At 42.3% G+C, this 19,715-nt stretch overlaps 5 protein-coding genes and 1 pseudogene across 5 annotated transcripts; 3 read left to right on the forward strand and 3 right to left on the reverse strand.

The window, feature by feature from the left end:
• Nucleotides 1-2: 2 nt before the first annotated feature.
• LOC135331473 (subtilisin Savinase-like) lies at nucleotides 3-1,389 on the reverse strand. Its single transcript, XM_064526651.1, has one exon. The coding sequence runs from the start codon at nucleotides 1,297-1,299 to the stop codon at nucleotides 151-153; it is 1,149 nt and encodes a 382-aa protein (XP_064382721.1). The 5' UTR covers nucleotides 1,300-1,389; the 3' UTR covers nucleotides 3-150.
• Nucleotides 1,390-1,526: 137 nt separating this feature from the next.
• Nucleotides 1,527-4,085, reverse strand: LOC135331472 (gamma-aminobutyric acid type B receptor subunit 1-like). The gene is made up of 2 exons (XM_064526650.1): nucleotides 1,932-4,085; nucleotides 1,527-1,845 (listed from the first exon to the last, which is right to left on the reverse strand). Exons 1-2 carry the CDS (start codon nucleotides 3,839-3,841, stop codon nucleotides 1,650-1,652), a joined length of 2,106 nt encoding a protein of 701 aa, XP_064382720.1. The 5' UTR covers nucleotides 3,842-4,085; the 3' UTR covers nucleotides 1,527-1,649.
• On the forward strand, nucleotides 4,077-9,629 carry LOC135331471 (X-ray repair cross-complementing protein 5-like). Its single transcript, XM_064526649.1, has 23 exons — nucleotides 4,077-4,216; nucleotides 4,320-4,436; nucleotides 4,646-4,697; nucleotides 4,752-4,883; nucleotides 5,019-5,067; nucleotides 5,231-5,356; nucleotides 5,612-5,791; nucleotides 5,878-5,995; nucleotides 6,100-6,250; nucleotides 6,512-6,684; nucleotides 6,742-6,879; nucleotides 7,060-7,153; nucleotides 7,420-7,480; nucleotides 7,532-7,607; nucleotides 7,764-7,828; nucleotides 7,928-7,988; nucleotides 8,081-8,145; nucleotides 8,231-8,336; nucleotides 8,516-8,582; nucleotides 8,647-8,759; nucleotides 8,914-9,078; nucleotides 9,325-9,399; nucleotides 9,459-9,629. Exons 1-23 carry the CDS (start codon nucleotides 4,202-4,204, stop codon nucleotides 9,471-9,473), a joined length of 2,214 nt encoding a protein of 737 aa, XP_064382719.1. The 5' UTR covers nucleotides 4,077-4,201; the 3' UTR covers nucleotides 9,474-9,629.
• On the reverse strand, nucleotides 9,561-10,987 carry LOC135331474 (transmembrane protein 50A-like). Its single transcript, XM_064526652.1, has 5 exons — nucleotides 10,817-10,987; nucleotides 10,622-10,728; nucleotides 10,400-10,560; nucleotides 10,027-10,198; nucleotides 9,561-9,762 (listed from the first exon to the last, which is right to left on the reverse strand). The coding sequence occupies exons 1-5, from the start codon at nucleotides 10,937-10,939 to the stop codon at nucleotides 9,717-9,719; spliced, it is 609 nt and encodes a 202-aa protein (XP_064382722.1). The 5' UTR covers nucleotides 10,940-10,987; the 3' UTR covers nucleotides 9,561-9,716.
• A 78-nt stretch (nucleotides 10,988-11,065) lies between these two features.
• Nucleotides 11,066-17,888, forward strand: LOC135331476 (serrate RNA effector molecule homolog). Its single transcript, XM_064526654.1, has 17 exons — nucleotides 11,066-11,421; nucleotides 11,500-11,595; nucleotides 11,727-11,924; nucleotides 12,331-12,500; nucleotides 12,657-12,835; nucleotides 12,970-13,030; nucleotides 13,086-13,246; nucleotides 13,396-13,457; nucleotides 13,519-13,597; nucleotides 13,759-13,886; nucleotides 14,142-14,340; nucleotides 14,420-14,570; nucleotides 14,781-14,888; nucleotides 15,087-15,241; nucleotides 15,424-15,613; nucleotides 15,724-15,802; nucleotides 17,691-17,888. Exons 1-17 carry the CDS (start codon nucleotides 11,153-11,155, stop codon nucleotides 17,764-17,766), a joined length of 2,361 nt encoding a protein of 786 aa, XP_064382724.1. The 5' UTR covers nucleotides 11,066-11,152; the 3' UTR covers nucleotides 17,767-17,888.
• Nucleotides 17,889-17,967: 79 nt separating this feature from the next.
• Nucleotides 17,968-19,698, forward strand: LOC135331477 (uncharacterized; annotated as a pseudogene).
• Nucleotides 19,699-19,715: the final 17 nt, after the last annotated feature.

A 19,715-nucleotide genomic window follows, 5' to 3' on the forward strand; every position in this document is an offset into this window, starting at 1 on the left:
GCTCAATCTACCAGTAAACTGATACATACTTCTTCAATATAAGACCCCACAAAAATAATATGAGGGTCAGCGTTAACAAAGTATTAGTACAAAAATAATGTATACTGTATAGAGAACACACGTACTAGGTGTATAGAAAAGCTAACAATTTTACAATATCTTTGACAGAACACTGTTCTTTTCGTTTCGAGTTTTCTCAAAATATTCCAATGGTCTGAGTATGCCAAATCCTTCATCTTGATGATGCACTCCTTGAATGGTAGACATGTGCTTCAGAATTTCTCTCATCCCCCAAACATTATGAAGCTGATCAATTAATAATGGCTGTTGGTCTCTTAGATCTTGGACAATTTGACAGACAATACCGGCCACTAGAGGAGCTGCAAAAGACGTGCCAGTCACAGATGCATACATGCTTGGTCCACCAATAGTAGGAGCACATATGTCTTCACCGGGTGCCAAAAAATCTAGTTCACGTCCTCTAGGCGAGAAAGACGAGTGGCCGCCATTACTGTTACAAGATCCAATGCAGAGCACATGGCCAAGCCTGGCCGGATATGTGATGGATTGCTTGTATTTTCGGCCATCATTTAAAGCAGCACAGACAACAATAATATCATTATAGATCACTTCTTGAATTTTTTTGGAGAGAAAGTAATCAAACGTTGGCATCCCAAAGGAGATTGAGACAACAGATACTCGGTCATAATGTGTTGAGCACGTTCTATTGTATTCCAGAATATGCTCTAAGGCTTGGATCACGGCATCACCACTAGCTTGATCGGTTCCATCGGGTACAACTTTACACACCATTACTTTAGCTTCTGGAGCAATGCCTTGAAATGGGAGCTGATGGTTGCCAATAGCAATAATGTCCTCAGAACCGCAAGCCAGCCCTGCACATTGTGTCCCATGTCCCAGTACATCTTCTATACTGTCACTAACAAACGATTTGCTTTCTGGAGATATTCGTTGAGCAAATGCCGTATGAGTGGTGTTGATTCCACTGTCCAGTATAGCGATAGTCGTGCCTGCACCATTTGGAAGGAGATCATTAATCAATGCAGATATGGGAGGGGGGCCTGAAGCTTGTTGGTCATCGGTGGCTGCATCAACAAACTCTTGACTGAGCTGTTCGTCATTGTCTTGAGAATGTTCCTTTGGCTGAGCATGAGATCCATACCAAAGTTTCATTGGCTGAAAGTCTGCATTTTCAGCAGATATTAAATCTGATACTTTAGCATCTGAAGACAACAAATTCTCTGCCTTTCCAAGTGTATTCTTAAGGGTATCTGCCATCTATCTTCAGGGATCTTTCAAGAAATTGGAATACACCTCCCAAGACTGTTTGTACTCAGAGGAGGTACGACATCCGCGTGTCATCCGCACGTGCATGTCTTTAACGCACACATTCCTTAGGTCAAAGTTCGGAATGTGTGTCTACTATACTACTGCCCCTCCCCCTTTAACAAAGGGGAAAGGTCGTCTAGGAAGAGAGTTTTGCATTGGGAAAGATCGTGGATGGTGGAAGTAACTTATCATTCATTATTATTTTAACATCAGTACAGTATTATGAAAATTGAAAGCATCTGTGTAAAGTAAACATAAACAATCAAATGCAAGAATGTTTTGATAGAACATCTTTTAGCCTAGGGTATACAGGAGGCATAAAAAGATAATAAACTGAAAGTGCTACAGCAATGTTCAGGCTGCAAAAATCTGCAATGAAGATCACAATGTGATCTAAATTTCGATCTATTCGAAGTATGACTTGTAGAGAAATTGCAAAGCCCATTGACAAAAACACAGCATAGGTAAACTTTGCGACAACCTTTGTTTGAAAACCTGAAATGTAAATTTTTGTTGTAAATGAGGTCAACAAGCAAGCAATAATAGCAAAGATGAAGTTGTACAAGTAAATTGTGAGGTACCATACTGTGAAGTGCTCTGCATGACAGCGTTTCTCAATAATTCTGTAGAATCCATCAAAGTCTGACTGATCCACTCTGATCTCAAAGGGATCGATGATAACCCATAGGATATTTAAGAAAATGTCAACAGTAGTAGCCAAAACAACAAGTATCAATAAAAGTTTATCTGACAGACAACCTCCCGGTTCTTTCCAAACATAGTTAAAAATTCGAAACAAACGCCAAGCCCTTGCACACGTAGCTCCAAAAAGTAAAGTGAATCCGATCGAGCAAAGAAAGTGTATCGTATGGCACAAGAGAGCTTTAACATTGTCTATAATCCTAATTCCTTCAACAAGAATAGCAATAAATGATGCAAATAGCAAAAGATAACAGCCAACTATTGCTGTTTGGTTGAGTCTCACACTTGCAGCTCGAACAAAATAGTCATTTCTGTAGTATATTGAAAGGCTGTGGAATATAACTGTTGCAGTTAGAATCAAGAAGCTAATTAATCCAAGGGAAATTGTAGCATAGATATTAGTTAAATGCACTTGTTCTGGAAATGTTTCATCAAGGAGGTCCACCCTAATGAAATGGTTAATGAAATCATCATAGTGTGCTATGAGCAGGATGGTGCTATTGACAACTAACGATATGTTAAAAGATCGATGGTTGTACCCAGACAATTTGTTGAAGGATATTCTTCCAGACACACCTTGAAAATCTAACTCTTCCATGGCTTGTCTTAGTATGCTTGTATCACTCTTACTTCTGTACCCGTTTCTACCATAAGTGTGCATATCAAAATCAGCATGTGAGTGTTGAGACTTATTGAGAGCGAAAGCTATAGCCCACACAGCATCATAATACATGCTTCCCCAAGGACTGTAGTTGATAGTTTGATCTCCATTACCCATGTTTATTCTTTCTATTTCACTGTTGTACTTTCTTGAAAATTCCATATAACTTAAGACGCTATTGTTAGATGAACCAGTACTGTCGTTTACATTTGCCAGCCTGTATGTGATTAGTACACTTCCATTAAGAACTTGACTAACCATGATCTCCTTAGAACAACTGTATGTGAATCCTCGATAATCAAAGTCAACATCTTGTTTGAATTCTGTAAGCGATCTTTCAATGACAATCCACTGAATTACTGGGTACGTCATGTTCATCATAAAAGCAGTACACAACAGATTTCTAGCAAGCATGGGACCAGCCAACAATATTACAATACGTATCAATTTTTCTCTTAATTTCTCCAAATGATAGAAGCTGTGGCTCAATGCTGCAGATGTTACATTTACAGAAATGTTTGAAGTAGTTAGTTGTTGTATGAAAGCATCATGAGTTGAGGATTGAAAAATGCGCGTGGAATCATACAAAACAGCCACATTAGTCCAACCTCTGTCTTCAATCATAGCGATCATTGCAGCAGCTATACCGTTAGAGGACCCGTATATTCCAAACAAATTTTTATACCTGCTATGATCACCCAATTTTGGTGTACCTGCTCCATGTATATTGATGAGTGAGATATTTCCTTGAGTTGTCAGTGGTGCTATTGCAACTGCAGAAGCTGAGCATCCAGGACCGATAAGACCAACAATCTGCTTCTGACTGTATAAAACACTCCGAATAAAATTTATACGAGCTCTGTTTGTGTAATTACAGCCACAGTCCTTCTCCAATAAGGTAAGATTGAGACCATATAAAACACCACTTGAACGTACGTCATTTACAGCAAGTCTCATAGCTGGGATGACATTGGGCCCACCACTCCAAGAAGGGTTGCCATTATCGTTGGGGTAAGGTAATAGTACTAGGAGATACAACTGTTGTTCAATGTCTTGACTCCTGTTATAAGCAAATAGTCCTGGCATATTTGATAACACCAGACAAGCAATGACAATTCGCAAGGCCATAGCTAAACAACTAGTCTACTGAGCTAACTTACTTAATTATGTTTATCATGACAGTTTGTAAAATGGTTTTCCTTGTTGTCCTGAATCAACTGCACGTGTATGAGTTGAACAAACATTGAACCGCTTTAGTAATGTATTAGCAGCTATTTGTGTATTACTACTCACATGTTGCAAGTGTACCGTACCGGTAGCTTCCTAAAACTGTAACTGTTGCTCTTCTACTTCTATACAGAGAAAAGTTGTGCATGCACATGTGCAACAAAAAAGGGGTGGGTGCTGATGGCTCGACCTTTACCATCAGTGATGGAATTAGAAGCATGGTGAATTGAACTTACACTGAAAACGTTTGCTGTGTGATCAATGGCAAAGGCTCAGGTATGCTTGTTGAAGCATCTAATCAGACTAATGCAGAACTCATCTTTGTTCTCTAATAATGTAGTTCCACTGCTCATTTTATAATTATTATGACCTCCCGCAGGACTGTGTCATAGTGTGTGTTGATGTGGGGTACTCGATGAGCTTTGCCCCACCCTCTGGTGGCAACACTTATCTCGAGATGGCCGTCAAAGTAGCCAATCAGATTATCCAGCAGAAGGCATGTATTTGTAGTTCTGCTGCATACATATTTATAAGTTGTCGCTGTTGGGATAAAATGCTTACCATTGGATTGTCGCGATAATTATAATAAATTTACATACCAAGTTGGAAAGTGTATGTCTCTAAATGCTAAAATTAATGGGCTAAGTACTAAAGACGCATTCCATGATGTCATTAACTGTTAATGGTTTGTTTCTCGCGGTGCAGATGTTTGCTGGGAGTAAAGACCTTGTTGGACTTGTGCTATTCGGAACTGCAGGTATATAATTATATACACAACATCCACACTTTCTGTTACACATATTGATCATAGAGACTGACAATGAGCTGGCCTCCCGTGAGGGCGGTTACGACAATATCTCTGTCCCCTACCTCCCCACGAACCCCTCCTTGGATCTGCTCAAGTTCCTCAACCAGGTTCAAGCGGGGGCTGTCTCCGCAGACTGTATCTTTATAAATTATCATAATTATGTTAATTATCATCGGTTAATTATAATTATTTCGTGATGGATTATTGTTGACCTCTGATTTGAACTTTTTTAGAAGCTTACAACATTTTCTTCCTTAATGTTTCTCACAGTTATTGATGCTCTTGTTGTCGCTATGGACAGTTTAGTCAACGCTACCAGGTAATGTACGCACACACCTTGAATATAATAACCGTTGAGTTTGCTATTGCACAATGTTTGCATGCAGTAATCAGTGGTATGTATCTCACAGCTTATACAGATTGTCCTTGTTTCTTGTCATTAATTCATTCTTTGTGCATGTGCTAGTCTCTCTCATTCACAGGAGTCTCAAGAAAGTGGGGGAGAAGAAGATCTACCTACTCACTGACGCGGGGTCAGAGTACAGTGATGACGGGCTGGAGTCCATTTGTGCTGGACTGGAGAAGGAAGGCATTGAGCTTGTTGTTGTGTGAGTTAATTAACACCTAGCTATATAGATGGATGGTTTCACACGTGGTTAATTTGTGTACATGTTGTCTCGGTAGTTCTAATTATGGATGCTACAGGTGTGGGTGTGCAGGTACTTCACTATTACCGTAGTGATGCAATGCTATAGCGGTGCCTTATAGTAGTGCATCAGCATATTATAATTTTATAGAGAGTGTTTCTTAAGGTCATAGTTATTGTTTACTCAGCTCTTGCAACTACACTCTCCTCTCTGCAGTGGGCCCTCTATTAGTCCTGGTGGGGGCAATACTGGAGATAGTGGTTCCCCTGGCGATGGTCCTGGCCCCTCCTACCGCCCACCCCCATCAGTGACGAAGAAGACACCTCAACAGATTGCCGGGGAGGGAGTGCTACAGAGAATCGTTGAAACAGTCGATGGACTCTGTTTCTCATTTCAGTGAGTAAACAATGCTGCCAAGCACAAACTCTTCACTGCCTTGTTTTGAAACTGCAGATAGTAACAGTGTGTTTGCTTCCTTGCAGTGAGGAACTTCAAATGGCATCCCTCATTAGAAAAGGAGCAAAGAGACAAACGGCACGGTTTTCAGGGAACTTGGAGATAGGCAAGCAATTTCAGATAGCATGCAAGATATACACAAAAGTAAGTTGTTAATTATAATTATGTACATTTTATACCGTTTGTATGGTGTGGAATTTGTGAAGCAGTTTTCATTTTTGAGTATCTCTTTGTTGCTTGCTGTGTAGACGATGGAAGAGAAGCCCCCGTCCTGGAAGAAACTATCTGCAGTGAGTCAAGCCTCATCCAAACCCGAGAGCATGGGGGTCAAGATGCATCGCTCCTACCATCTCAACGATGAGGACGAGACTGAGGTGGACATGGACAATGTCGCTAAAGGTGAGTAGTTAGTACTGCATGTTGTGCCCTCACCTGCAACCAGTATATCGGTTTGTGAACTGCTTACCACAGTATATAGAGTACTTATACAGCTGTATCTCATAAGAAAGACATGACCGTACATAAGATTGTGTGCTCAAAACTTGGAGTGTTTTGGTGGCATTCATTTGAGGGGAACAAGCTGTACAGTGTACATGCAGAGATATTAAGTGTGTTGATCCACCTGAATCTGTAATTCACCGTCTTTGCTTGTGTATTTAGGTTACTGGTATGGGAAGAGTTTGATCCCAGTATCAGATGCGGACGAGAAGGCAATGGCGCTTCAAGCACCCAGATGTCTGTCTCTCCTCGGGTTCTCCAAACGGAGCAGCATCAAGAACCATCAAACACTGGGCAATGGAGTACAAGTAGTTGTGGCAAACCCTGATGATAAGGTGAAAGTATGTTCGTGCAAGTCTATGTGCTTTAACTCCCCCCCTCCCCAATTACAGGCTGGCTGTGTGTCACTGTCTGCATTCATCCATGCCCTCTACGAGACAGACATGGTGATGGTGTGCCGCTATGTGTGGAGGAACAACTCTCAGCCCAAGTTAGTGGTCCTCGCCCCTCACATCAAACCAGACAAAGAGGTGGGTTGGAAATGCTGAGAGTTCAACATCTAATGTATAGCTACTTAACTAACCCCCCCCCCCCCTAAAAACACACCTAACTGTTACATTGTTCTTTCTCTGTAGTCTGTTTTTCATTTGCTGATAATTTCTATGTTCTATGTGGTGGTAATATTTTAATTATAATCTCCCATTCTGCAGTATTTGCTCATGCGTCAAGTTCCATTCACGGAGGATGTGAGATGCTTTGTGTTTCCCTCCCTCCCCGGAGAGAGGAAGAGCAACCAGCCAACAGGTGAGCCTTGTGTGGCTTATATTGTCATGTCTACAGTGTTATGTCAACTGTGTTGAGTGTGTGTGTACATGTACGAATGAGGCATTGACTTGATAGTATTCTCTTAGAGCTGTACACACTGTCAGTACAGTTGCTGTTACAATAGATGTACACGTACAGTAAATGTACATGATGAATCTCCCTTAGCAGCCAATTTTCATTTTGTTGAGCCTTCCTGGTACATACATTTATTATCTGTGTAATTACATATTCTATTTACCACACAGAGGAGCAGCTGTCTGCAGTAGACGACCTCATCACAAACATGGACCTCATGAAGGCTGATGTGTGAGTTCACACCTCATGCATTGTGTGTTTGAACTGCATGCTTTCACTCAGTGATGAAGATGGTAGACCTTGTGAGGCCCTCAAGCCTAAAAACACTCCCAACCCACTCATACAGCGCATATTCCAGGTATGTACGTATGCAAGAGTAGATAAACAGAGTAGGAGTTGTTGAACTGGTAGTAACAGCATTTGCCTGCTCCTGTGCATCACTTAATCTCTTGACGTATGACATTGTAACAAGGCTTATTATTGTGTTGGTGATGGCACTGTGTTACATGTATAGTGTGTAGCTCATCGAGCTCTCCACCCCACCGACCCACTGCCAGAGGTTGACCCAAGCATTAAGAGGTGAAGAGAGAGAGTAGCTATCTAGTCCAAATGATCGATTGAGCAATTTTACTAACTATACATGTATATACATGTTTATTTGTTTGTGTACCTTTACAGACTAGTGACCCCCAGTCCAGCTATACTAACACAGTGCAGTGGAGCACTCAACAGAATTAAGGTGGGTGCTTCATGCATATGCACAGTATCGGTACTACTAAAAGAGAATTCTTACTGTTGTGATCCTTACCCAATACTGTCCCTATTGCTTAGGACGTATTTCCACTGACCAAAGTGGAGGCTAAGGAATCAGAGGCTTCAACTGCGTGGAAGAAAACGTAAACTTTTTATATAGCTACCAAAAAGCATGAATTCTCATTACGTTGATATGTTTTTTCATATCTACATTTCCTATAATTATAGTTCTGATTTGGATCTGGATGCCGAGGCTCCGCCCGCTAAGAAGGCTCGTGTGGAGGAAGACACTGACTTCAGTATGGCTTCTCTCGCCAGAGGAGAAGTGAAGCAGGTAAGAACATGTGACTATACTGTTAATTAAGTTTCTTATATGAGCCTTTAATTGTGTGTGCACCTGAACATACACTTATAATTATTGCTGCTATTGTTAAAGGTTTTAACTAAGATTGGTACCACTTCTGTAGATTCAGGTATAGGATATTTAATCAGTCCGTGGTCTCCTCCCATTAGGTGGGTACATTGGACCCTGTGGGTGACTTCACCACTCTCCTAAAGCAAGGCAGTCTTCTATCAGCCGGTGAGATCACTCCCCCCCTCACACTCACCACTCCTGTGTGTATACCTGTTTGTTTATTCTGTAGCGTGTAAGATGTTGCAGGAGGTGGCTGTGAAGCTGGTGAAAGAGTCGTTTGGGGATACCTACTATGGCAAGGCTATGGACTGTATTCAAGCACTGAGATCAGAGGCCATTAAAGTAAGTCATACTGTTCTGAAAATAGCAATTATTATTGTTAACCCGTTACTACTGTGCTTCTAGTTTTTTCACTGTAGATAGGAACAGTGGCTTCCTTTTTATTTCACTGTCATTATACTTGATTGATAATCGATTCATACCCTCCCCCCCACAGCAATCTGAGCCGACAGTGTTCAACCCCTTCCTACGAGAGCTCAAGAGTGATTTTGTAGGAACGAGGTATGCAGCATTCTGGAGTCATGTGACGAGTGAAGGTGTGACTCTGGTGAGCAGTGTGGAGTGTGGAGTGAGCGATGTGACCCCGGAGCAAGCCAAACAGGTCAGTCCAGTGATGACTCACTCTTATGTAACTCAGTGGATTGTACAAAGTAGTCTCGCTAATTCCCACACAGTATCTAACTCACATGTTACATGTCAGTTGAGCCTTATATCATCGTTTGGTGTTTCCATGTGCATTATTCACCGTATCCACTACGTGTCGATGTGTTGGGCATTATGGATACTGAATGTCTAGTGTAGTTAGCACTATTATACACACTGTGTTGATTGTTTTGTGGTTGCACAGTTTATTGAGGAGGAGGCTAGTGTGACTGAGAGTTCCCCCGCCCCTCCTGAGGTCACTGATGATGCTGACGGTCTGGTAAGTGTATTTTATACTCATGACCATTACCAGGTTTATTATCCCACTTGTTCATGCAGCTGGCAATGATGTGATGAGAGCAAGTCTGACCTCATGTGAACAATCTTTCCACTGATCTCTTTGATACCAGTCAATTACTTACATTGTATGTTAATCCTTCACGCATTTCTCGAACAATCTTGTGGTTTAAAACGAAACATAGTGTTTACGTGCATCTTATTTCAAAACAATGACTGAGAACGTAAAACATTGAATGAGTATAACTATGTAGCTATAATAATTATTATAAGTGTTGTTTATCCACCGCCTGCACGTCTCTACCAACCATCCTCTTCAGTTCGGCCAAACTTGAATACCAGCGCACTGTGAGGAGAGAGAAAAATACTGAGTATCCATTCTAATATATAGAATACAAACATAATTATAGAAAGCAGCCTGACTCCACATTAATACTGGAACGTCAGTAGAGTACCAGGGTGACACACAGCTTATGTAACTTCCCCATTCCCTTATGGAATGGCTTCGGATTGATACACATGTAGTATGTCTCACTAAATGATCAATACAAAGTCAATGGATATTCTAGAACATTAACCCATAAGGAGGTTACTAACCACCTAACCTCACCTGAGGAAGATGAGAATGTTCTGAATGAAGACAGAGCTTCCCTGCCACCAGTATGGTATGCACTGAGCAGCTGGTAGGATGGTGGTCGTGGTCGTGGTGTTGGCTAACATCTCGTCAAATGTTGCATTGGTATTGTTTGAGGGTGGAAAGATTGTGGGACTACACGTTACAGCTGTGGGAACGAGAACACAGAACAGTAACTTAGTGTGTACAGTACAGTAAAGTCAATCCTTTAGTGCATACATTGGCGTTGGATTTTACACAAATACAACCCAAATCAAAAAATCGAGGTATCTTGTTATAAGGTTCATTGTAATTGTGACTGGAACATACTTACTAGATGGGAACTGAATGTAGGCCTAAAAATGACTACCTGGGACAATAAACTGCTGAACGAAGATCCAGAGAGAGCTGATGAGTCCCCCAAAGGCCAGAGCAAACCCCACAAATAGCCAGGCCCTAGCCCCCTTCCTCCCCAGACAGCCCTCAGTGTACGCATCACCTGTCACTTGCCCCGTGGACACAGCATTGATCCTATAAATATGGCAACACAACGAGTTACGTATGGAATTAGACAGGTCAATGGCTGGCTTACATTAGTAAAGCAATGGTTGAGAGTATCCCACTGATGAAATACGATGCATAAATCGGCTCTACATGTTCTGTGAAACCGTCAATGACTGCCCACCAGCCAGCAGAAAACTGTCAGATAATTAAAAATTGTCACACACATACACACACATACAAACACACGTACGTAACGTACACATACATGACGACTAGAACTCACTAGTATCCCTGACACTACAGAGGCCAGCATGTTCCTCTTGGGTGTTAGTCGATCCTTCAAGCCCTGCCAACAGTCACAGTCACAGCTACAGCGACAATCTACTTTGTCTAAACAGCCACTCATTTTTGTTTCTATGTCTCTCAAACGTTTATTCTTCAGAAAAAGTGCTGAATCATCAAAGCAATGAGCACATGACCCTTGACCTTTGACCGAGTGTGATGGGTGTGTTTTGTGCAATTTGGGGATTTCCCCTACACGTGTTTGCTTCAGTACATTTGTACACACATTATTAGCAATACATACTCACAGAAGTATTGCAAACTGAGGGGGCCAGGGATGGGTGACAGTGACGATGATCAGGACAGAGGGCGCAGCAGGGACAAGTTTAGACGGGAGAGGAGTGACTACAACAGTGGTGGAGACAGAAATCGAAGCAACTATCGTGAGAAGAGACCGTGGCGAGGTGATGAATCTGGCTCTGGTCGCAGACGAAGCAGAGATGAGTACGAACATGATAGCAGGAAGCGTTTCTCTGGAGGCTCGGGCAGTTATGGTCGTGGTGGCAGAGAGTGGAGCCCACCCGCAAAACGAATGAGGAGAGAATGGTCAGTTTTAAATCTATAAAATGCATGCTGCTATGACGGTGAGTGATTTTGTTTTGTTTCTGTTTGTTGCTTTTATAGGACTGGATTTCCAGCACCTGGAATGATGATGCCGTATGGGATGAGGCCACCCTGGTCCATGCCAGCCCATCCTGCACCTCACCAGATGCCACCTGGGTGGGTACTACATGTACATGTCTAATCAGTATATCTACATGTACATGTCTAATCAGTATATCTACATGTATAATTATAAATAATATTGTGCAGTATTTTAGAAATGTTGTATTATCCGCCTCCCCCTCCAGACTACCTGTTGAGCCTGGGATGGGTGACAACGCCTCCCGAACATCCAAACACACCATGCTCAGCTTCAAGCAGTTCCTCACTCGGCAAGAAGACGATATTGAGGAAGTCGATGCCATTACCAGCTACAACAGCTACAAGTCTGACTTTAAAAAGAAGTTGATTGAAGAGTTCTTTGAGGAGCATAAAGAAGAGGACTGGTAAGGAATGTGCCTGAGGGTGTCAATTATTACTTTAGTGACAGTCATTCGTTATCTGAACTCTTTTTCACAGTTTTGTAAGACTTTTACTGGATCTTACAAGATAGTGTACAGTAGAATGTGTAGTGGATTATCCATAGGCCATTGGCCACTACTGAGCCAATAGAATAGTATAGTGTCTGATCTTACTTTTGGTCAGCTGCCCAAACTGGCAGGTTAATTGGCATGACTACTGTACTCTAGCTTATACTGTACATATTCCCGTTCACACTTTAGCTGACAGGTGAGTCAATGTGCACTTCACAGCCGTAAGTATGCTCTAAATTATGCGTGTTCCGTAGCACCTCAGACAGTATCTCTTCTCATTTCTGGAAGATCACTTGTAACATGCGCCTTTCACTGACAGGCTCATTTCCAAGTACCACCCCAAGAGGGTGAAGGAGAACAAAGAAAAAGAGGCAGCTAATCTCCAGCGTAGAGTACAGGCCTTCTCCTACCTCCTAGAGTCTGGCCTGCTGGACAAGGCCTCTCTCACTGCTGATAACTCCGACCAGATTATCAAGATTATGGACTCAGGTGCAGCGAGAGAGTACTGTCTATGAGTAGCTGTTACGTACATGTAGCTAGGATTCTTTTAGGTGTGTTAATTCTGTTTCTGCTGCGTTTAAATAGTTAGTGCCCTCTCTGTTGATTTCAGCTGTATACATGTATATGTTCATTTACTACATGCAGCTGTGATCAAGATGGAGGGTGGCAGTGAGGTAGATCTGCTCTCTTTGGAGGATCCTCCCCCCACTAGTGGCGAGGGTGAGGAGACGGGGGACAAGACTAGTCCCTCTCTTACCATGGAGTCCACCGATGAATCTTCCAAAATAGCAGAGCAAGCAAAGGAGTACGGCCAACAGAGAGAGGTGAAGTGGGTGGGGAGTTTGACCGTTTCCCTATGAGGCAATGGTTACATTATAATTATAGAGTCATCTGTGTCTACATGTAAGTCAATGAAACAAGAACTTGTCTTGAATCTCTCGATGTGTTTCCCTTTCAGTCAAAATCTGGATCTCCCAATGGTTCATCAGAAGGTAGCAAGGAAGACGAAAAAATGACAGGTGAGAGTTCAAATCTGTCAATGTCATTGTTGCACATGATTAATTGTATTAATAGAGCCAGCTACTAGTGAGACTAAGGAGGAGGGGGACTCCCCTAACTCCACTGAGCCACACCCCCCTGAGAATGGGGTAGCCAAACCGAGGGCACTCCACATCACCCGCTCTGTCTATATCAGACACATCCCGGCAAAGATCTCTGCAGAGGATATTATCGAGGTGAGTATATAGTTGTTACACATCAGTCATGTACATAGACATCTTTGTGAGCCCACAAACTCAAAGGGTCCATTAATTCTGTAAGTAAACTCTCTTGGATCCCTTATTTATTTTTGAATGCTAAATGTTTGCTGTGTTCGATTGTTCAGGTGTGCCGTACCATTCCTGGATTCTTGAGAATAGCGTTTGCTGACCCAGCTCCTGACAGAGGGTTAGTTTGATACCAGCTAGTAGCGTCCATTGTATTAGATTCACCCCACCCACTCCTCTAGGTACGAGCGTCGTGGATGGGCCACTTTTACAGCTGAGACAGATGTTAAAGATGTCCTCTCCAAACTTAGCACCAAGAAGGTGATCTACATCTTTATTCCGTCTTTTTCTTTACACTCTCAAGTCAGAATTCCTGCTAGTACATGTAACTGGTCCTGTCTGAACTCATTGACCTCTCTTTTATTACACTGTAACTTACCATTACATTAGATTAATTGTACCACCCCCCCCCCCCCCTCCAGATCAAGGACTGTCAGCTGAGCTGCATGGTGAACAGGGAGCTCACTCGTCGTGTGAAGCATTGCCCCTCATCAGCCTGGGCAAGGAGGTCTCTCCACTCTGACCTGCAACACCTGCTCAAACTCATCAAGTGAGCTCATGTAATGACTTTTATAACCATCACTTCTTCTACAACTTATACGATATATACTTTGCTTGTGAATCATACATGTATCATAGTGATACTGCAACCCCTACTTATGTGATGTCTGCAGTATGTGTTCCTCCTCTGAGGGGAGTTTTAGGGGAGTTTCTCAATATTTTCACCCATTTCTTACGTTTTTCAAGTTTATTGCTATTACTTCAAGGATCAGTACTCATGCACGGAAATGTTTTGGGCTTGCAGGTTCTTTGATGAGAAGGCTGGTCTGTGGGAGTATGCACCACCTGGGGAGGAGGAGCCTCAGTCCAACCCAATCCTCGACTTCTCTGACGACCTGTTAGAGGAGGAACCTGTAGCCATGACTACCAGTGCAGACGACGAGGAGGGTGCCATCAGTGACCCTGGCAATGAAGTGGTTGAGGGAACTGATGAGAAAGTTAAGGTACCAAAAATGTATTTTTATGGGCTCTGCTTGTTTCTCCTGGAACTATGAATATCTCTCACCACTGTATCCTCTACAGCTGTTGGATCAGTTGCTATGGTACTTGCGTATTGTACACTCCTTGGACTACTATGGTGGGACTGTGCTCCCCCCTGAGGACTCCATGCCCCATCGCTGTGGCCTGTTCACCATCAGAACACAGCCCCCGGACACTCTGGAACATCAAGAGGGTGGGTATTGTGTAGGCATTGCTTCAGTGTGTGTGTGTGTGTGCGTGTGCGTGTGCGTGTGGGTGTGGGTGTGTGGGTGTTGTGTAGGCATTGCTTCGATGTGTGTGTCGGTGTGTGTGTGTGTCAGAGTTAAGCAAGTCTGCACTCCTAACAATGTACCTTTATGCACAACATACATGTACACTATTACATCATCGATGCCCCCTCCAGTGAGTGACTATGTGGAGGGTATGGAGGAGAAGGTGCAGCCTCTCGTGGTCAAGAAGGGGATCCTCTCTGAGACTGAGATCAACAAACTGGGCAAGAAAGACCCAGAAGCATATCCTTGTGATTTTTATTATGAATTCAATTTTTGCCTTTTTGCCCTAAAATTTCCCACCATTCCATATACATTGTATGCCATCATGTACAGAAATGAGTATGGTGTGAATTCATTTTAAGCACTCCAATGCTGACATTATCTCATTTTGTGTTTGTCAGTATATGTCCGCTGTGTGTTGCCTTGACTCCTGTGTACTGAAGAGGAGCGGTTTGTGGAGCTTAACACTCAGAAGCTGGCAGAGAGTAAGTACCTTTGTCCACTCAGTGGGAAAAAGTTCAAAGGTCCAGATTATGTCCGCAAGCACATCTTTAATAAACACATGGACAAAGTGGAGGATTTCAAGCAAGAAGTGAGTAGTAAACGATATGCAAGCATTCATGCCTTCCCTTACATTGTAGTTATTGTAATCTATTAGACGATTACTTCCCTTTATTATGTATACAGTCAGGAGTGCATGAACTCCTGCTACAGTATATGCAGCTTTCTGTGTACTACTGTATAGTCTATGCTATAACGCTTCTCCCCCCCCAGGCTGTGTTCTTCAATAACTACATCAGGGACCCAGACCGCCCCATGCCAGAGGAATCTACGATTAGTTCCTCTGTCTTGCCCTCCATTCCCAAGACCCCGGGATCAGCAGAGAGTCCGTTGGGTGGAGTCATGGCTCTGGGCTCTGGGGGAAGTCCCTGGGACCAGGGGAGGATGGGCATGTTTGGACGAGGTCAGTGGTGTGCACTAGGCCCCAGTGTAGATTGAGCATTTACCAGGTGTCAATTTGCATGTGACCTCTATATTCTATATTGTAGAATTGGTTTCCTATTCCCTCTTCAGGTGGTGGTTTTGGACCTTCGATTGGTGGAGGGTTCACTCCTCCGGAAATGATGAACAGAGGTGGAGGATTCAGGGGAAGGTAACCAACATATAAGAGATATTATTTGAACTGGCACGTTGGCCTCTAGCTACAGGCGTCCTTTATTCGGGGTACGTATTTACAGATGAAGTGATCCTGTACCAGGAACAATGGAAAAGGGTCACTAAAGTAGAAAGCTAGAATTATGATTGTTGCTTCTTTGCAGCAGGCCGGAGCCATAATTATTTCTGTATAGGCTTCTTTGCTGTGATCCTAGTCCACCACAGTGCATGTCTTATACCAAAGCTCTGTTCTCAAAAGTTTCAGAATGCCTCTTAGTCTATAGAATTTCATTGCTCATGTTACTTGCTACTTAGCCAGCTTCCATGCTTCATACCGTTTTTGCTAATTACAGCACCAAAACAATTAATTCGATTCTAGAAATGGTTAACATTTGAGATTTATTATTGAGAATTAGTTCTTAGAATAGGGTGGAGCTAACAAAAAGAACAAAATATTCACCAGATTGCCTCGAATGAAGCCGCTTAAAGTTTCAAGACCTCGAACGTTTGTGATTTAGCTATATTGTGATGCTTAGGTAATTAGTTAGCACGACCATAACCAACAACTTTTGGTTATAAAATACAGTTAGCATAGCTTCAAACACATATTCTGCGAGCCATGCTCAGTTAAATGCTGCTGTTGATGATGATACACAGAATACTACTTTGAATAGTAAATTAAAACTGCGAGTTGGTTCTTCTATTAGAGTGGTTCTGTAATTAGAAGAAAGACGGTACATACAACTGCGTTATTGTATTCATGTAAACAGCCAAGGGTTAGCACTTCAGTGCTCTACTTCAACTTATGAGTTAGCCTTGCACTGAAGCGCTAGCTATTTGTTAGCTACAAAAGTCAGAAAACAGCTGCAAAGCTGTAGTTCCAAAGCTACAGCCGCCATTGTGAACTTTAACCTATTGCAGGCACACCCCTTTTTCTGCGCATGTGCATTCAAGCCCACTTGGCACCCCTTTCTTTCATTGACAGAAAATACAAAATACTTGAAGATCATTCACCAAGCCATCAGTAGATACAGGCCTTCTGTTTCTATTAAGCTCCTTTTCTATAACACTCTTAATTCGTTCAATTGCAAATGCAAACAATTATTTCTTATAACATTATACAGCCCTTGATTATACAAAGCAAACTAAGTACATCTTCTTATAACACTCTAATACTTTTTGAGCAAAGCAAAACATCAATTGAACTGAGGCTACGTCAATTTGAGGCTACAGCAGTTCGCTTTTGCAGTTTGAGAGCAAGTGGAAATTTTTTTTGTAAAGGCTATCAATTCTTCCAGCTTGGAAATAATTGTTGTCAATCACATACGCAATGTAGGCCTACAGTTAATTGTTTGTCAACAAGCCTGACTGTCAATGTATAAATATTAAAACTGTTTGACAAGGCCATCATTGATCAGCTCTCTCCCGTTAATTTAACCAGCCTACATGTATGTGTCACAGTGCTTGTCAAACAGTTTAGCTGTAGGAATTGACGTAGCGAATTGGAATCGACGAGTGAATTGGCCGTAGCTCAGTTGAATCACCCACAGCCTTGAGCCTACTATGTGTGTACCTCAGAGCCACCGTATATACATGTATCACATATATCATATATCATACAGCTGGCCTCCAAAATGTGCTCCTTTAGCATAAAAGTGTCTGCATGCAACGACTGTGGTGAATACTTTCAATGTTTTCTCCAGGAATAATTTATTTAGCAGACACAACAACCAATTATAACACTCAATATCATTACTACCTGGCTTCTCTATAAAGTACATGTACATGTAGGCTTCAGTGAGGGGTAGGGTAGTATTCCAACCCTGTTCCTAGTGCATGAAGCATTGAGCCATTGGATTTTCCTCACTTTTTTGTCTCCTGTGCAGGGGTGGTGGAAGGAGGGGGCGTGGTCGGAGAGTGGTCAACTATGAGGACCTGGATGCCCCAGATGAAATGTACTGAACATTCTACCCACTCATGTATAAACAACAATAACAACACTTAGTACGTATACATAGTTATACACTTTTCTTGATGCTTTGTGCTCTTTTCTGTAATGGTATTATTATTGTGGGATTTGCTTAGTCTTCGTTGTATACCAGTACAATATAGCATTGCCAAGAATTACAGGGAGTTTTCTTTAACAATGTGGGCTGATTAACCACAATTATGTTATGTAGATACCACAATGGGAAAACTTTGTAGTATACATGCCTGGTGTCTATGTTTCAGTCACACTACGTCAACTTAATTCAAGCAAGTTATAATTCGTAGATCAAACAAGTTTAGAAGTCATTTAAAGATGGCTAGAAAAGTGTCTTTGCAGACTGTGTATCCATGCGTGGACTGTACGTCTGAATGTCAAGAAAGGGATGTTACAAAGCTTCATTGCCAAGAGCATTTTATTTGTAATATAAAATGCTTTCCAGACAGGTTCCATGGGGCAAGCACCATACCTGATGTGCTAAAGTGCTCTGTTTGCAATGACATTAACGAATCACCAGGGATTTACATCTTTGTTGATGACTCCAACATTTGGATTGGAGCCAAGGCCCTTCAAAGCAAGCTTAAACGCTTTAAAACTGTGGAAGACCACCGTGTTCGCATTGACATAGGAAATCTGACTGATGTGCTTGCTGACGGGCGCTTGGTAGCCCAAGGTGTTTTGTACGGCTCTGAACCACCTCGTGTGGAACAAGATCAAGGAGCAAGGCTGGAGGGTGACAACAGACAAGAGGCACACATTGACTGGGAAGGAAAAGAAAGTTGATACTCGATTAGTAGCTGAAGTCACTGCTCTTGCAATTCGCACAAAATCAATTAAGAAGAAAACGACCATTGTCCTGGTTACAGGAGATGCTGATATGATACCTGCAATTCAGGAGGTTATGAAAGAAGATTATTGGTTGGTTGAAGTGTGTATGTGGAAGCATGCTATGTCCCAAGATTTGCTTCGCTTTGCTAGAGACAACGACGGGCGTGTTGTGATCAGATATCTTGATGATTTTGTGGACAAAGTCTCGTTTACTGAATTGCGATTTAAAATTTCAGACAAAGTCCTCCATTTGGTCAAGAAAGGAGGTGTTGTTTTCTCCATCGAAAAGACGGCGTTTGACAGAGGTGGATATTTTCACCAACGTATCCCAACGCAGTCGTGGCTTGATCAACTAGAGAGCATAGCTCAGTGGCCATCTCAATACTACTGGTTTTTCAGCCATGAGAGTGGAAAAACCAATGACCTTGTTCTTGTTTTCAGGGGAGATTTTGACATTAAGCAACTTGTTACCGATATTGAGTTAGAAGCTGATGGAGAAGAGAAGCAATATCGTCTCCCAAGCATTATCATGGTCCAAACGTTCCTACAATACAGTCAACATATCTACGAACAACCTGTCGATTCAGAGAGACTAAAATTCGATGATGCGCGGCTTGATAAAATTGGTATATACAATAACGAGGAAGCTCTTGCAGGATCAGATAATGATGTCAATTATGAAGCGGACTCCTTTGACGATTGGAAAACATACCGCAGGAAACCACGTAGCCATCGTCTTAGACAGCAGTACTCTGATTCGTGCCCTTACAAGTACAACTGCAAGTTTGGTACCAGGTGTCAATATCAACACACTGAAGACGAAAAAACGTATTTCAAGGGGAGGATCGAAGGACGAGGAAACCCTGTTCGCAAAGTTCATCCCTGCAATTATTTCGAGCAAAAGCCTCCAAGGTGTACAAAAATGAAGCATGAATGCGATTTTGCCCATGGAAGTGAAGACGCTTGGTGCCTTATCTGTCTAAATTCTGGGCATTTTACTGACAATTGCCTCCAACAGAAGCCTTCAATTGCAAAACAACAAACTGACCTTGTAGTGACCTAAATTTATTACATTGTGTGTATTAGCAGAGTCATT

This window comes from Halichondria panicea, chromosome 2 (genome assembly GCF_963675165.1).
Source record: "Halichondria panicea chromosome 2, odHalPani1.1, whole genome shotgun sequence".
NCBI classification, from domain to species: domain Eukaryota; kingdom Metazoa; phylum Porifera; class Demospongiae; order Suberitida; family Halichondriidae; genus Halichondria; species Halichondria panicea.

Excerpts from the sequence above, each read along its gene's own strand:
- LOC135331473 (XM_064526651.1), bottom strand. The coding sequence starts at position 1,299 with ATGGCAGATACCCTTAAGAATACACTTGGAAAGGCAGAGAATTTGTTG.
- LOC135331472 (XM_064526650.1), bottom strand. The coding sequence starts at position 3,841 with ATGGCCTTGCGAATTGTCATTGCTTGTCTGGTGTTATCAAATATGCCA. Across the intron at positions 1,846-1,931 it reads GCAGAGCACTTCACAGTATG|GTTTTCAAACAAAGGTTGTC; the intron begins GTACCTCACAAT and ends TTTACATTTCAG.
- LOC135331471 (XM_064526649.1), top strand. Across the intron at positions 5,792-5,877 it reads GGACTCTGTTTCTCATTTCA|TGAGGAACTTCAAATGGCAT; the intron begins GTGAGTAAACAA and ends GCTTCCTTGCAG. Across the intron at positions 7,608-7,763 it reads TCATACAGCGCATATTCCAG|TGTGTAGCTCATCGAGCTCT; the intron begins GTATGTACGTAT and ends TTACATGTATAG.
- LOC135331474 (XM_064526652.1), bottom strand. The coding sequence starts at position 10,939 with ATGAGTGGCTGTTTAGACAAAGTAGATTGTCGCTGTAGCTGTGACTGT. Across the intron at positions 10,199-10,399 it reads TCAGCAGTTTATTGTCCCAG|CTGTAACGTGTAGTCCCACA; the intron begins GTAGTCATTTTT and ends TCGTTCCCACAG. Across the intron at positions 9,763-10,026 it reads AACATTCTCATCTTCCTCAG|TGCGCTGGTATTCAAGTTTG; the intron begins GTGAGGTTAGGT and ends CTCTCCTCACAG.
- LOC135331476 (XM_064526654.1), top strand. The coding sequence starts at position 11,153 with ATGGGTGACAGTGACGATGATCAGGACAGAGGGCGCAGCAGGGACAAG. Across the intron at positions 12,836-12,969 it reads AGTACGGCCAACAGAGAGAG|TCAAAATCTGGATCTCCCAA; the intron begins GTGAAGTGGGTG and ends TTTCCCTTTCAG. Across the intron at positions 15,242-15,423 it reads TGGAGGATTTCAAGCAAGAA|GCTGTGTTCTTCAATAACTA; the intron begins GTGAGTAGTAAA and ends CTCCCCCCCCAG.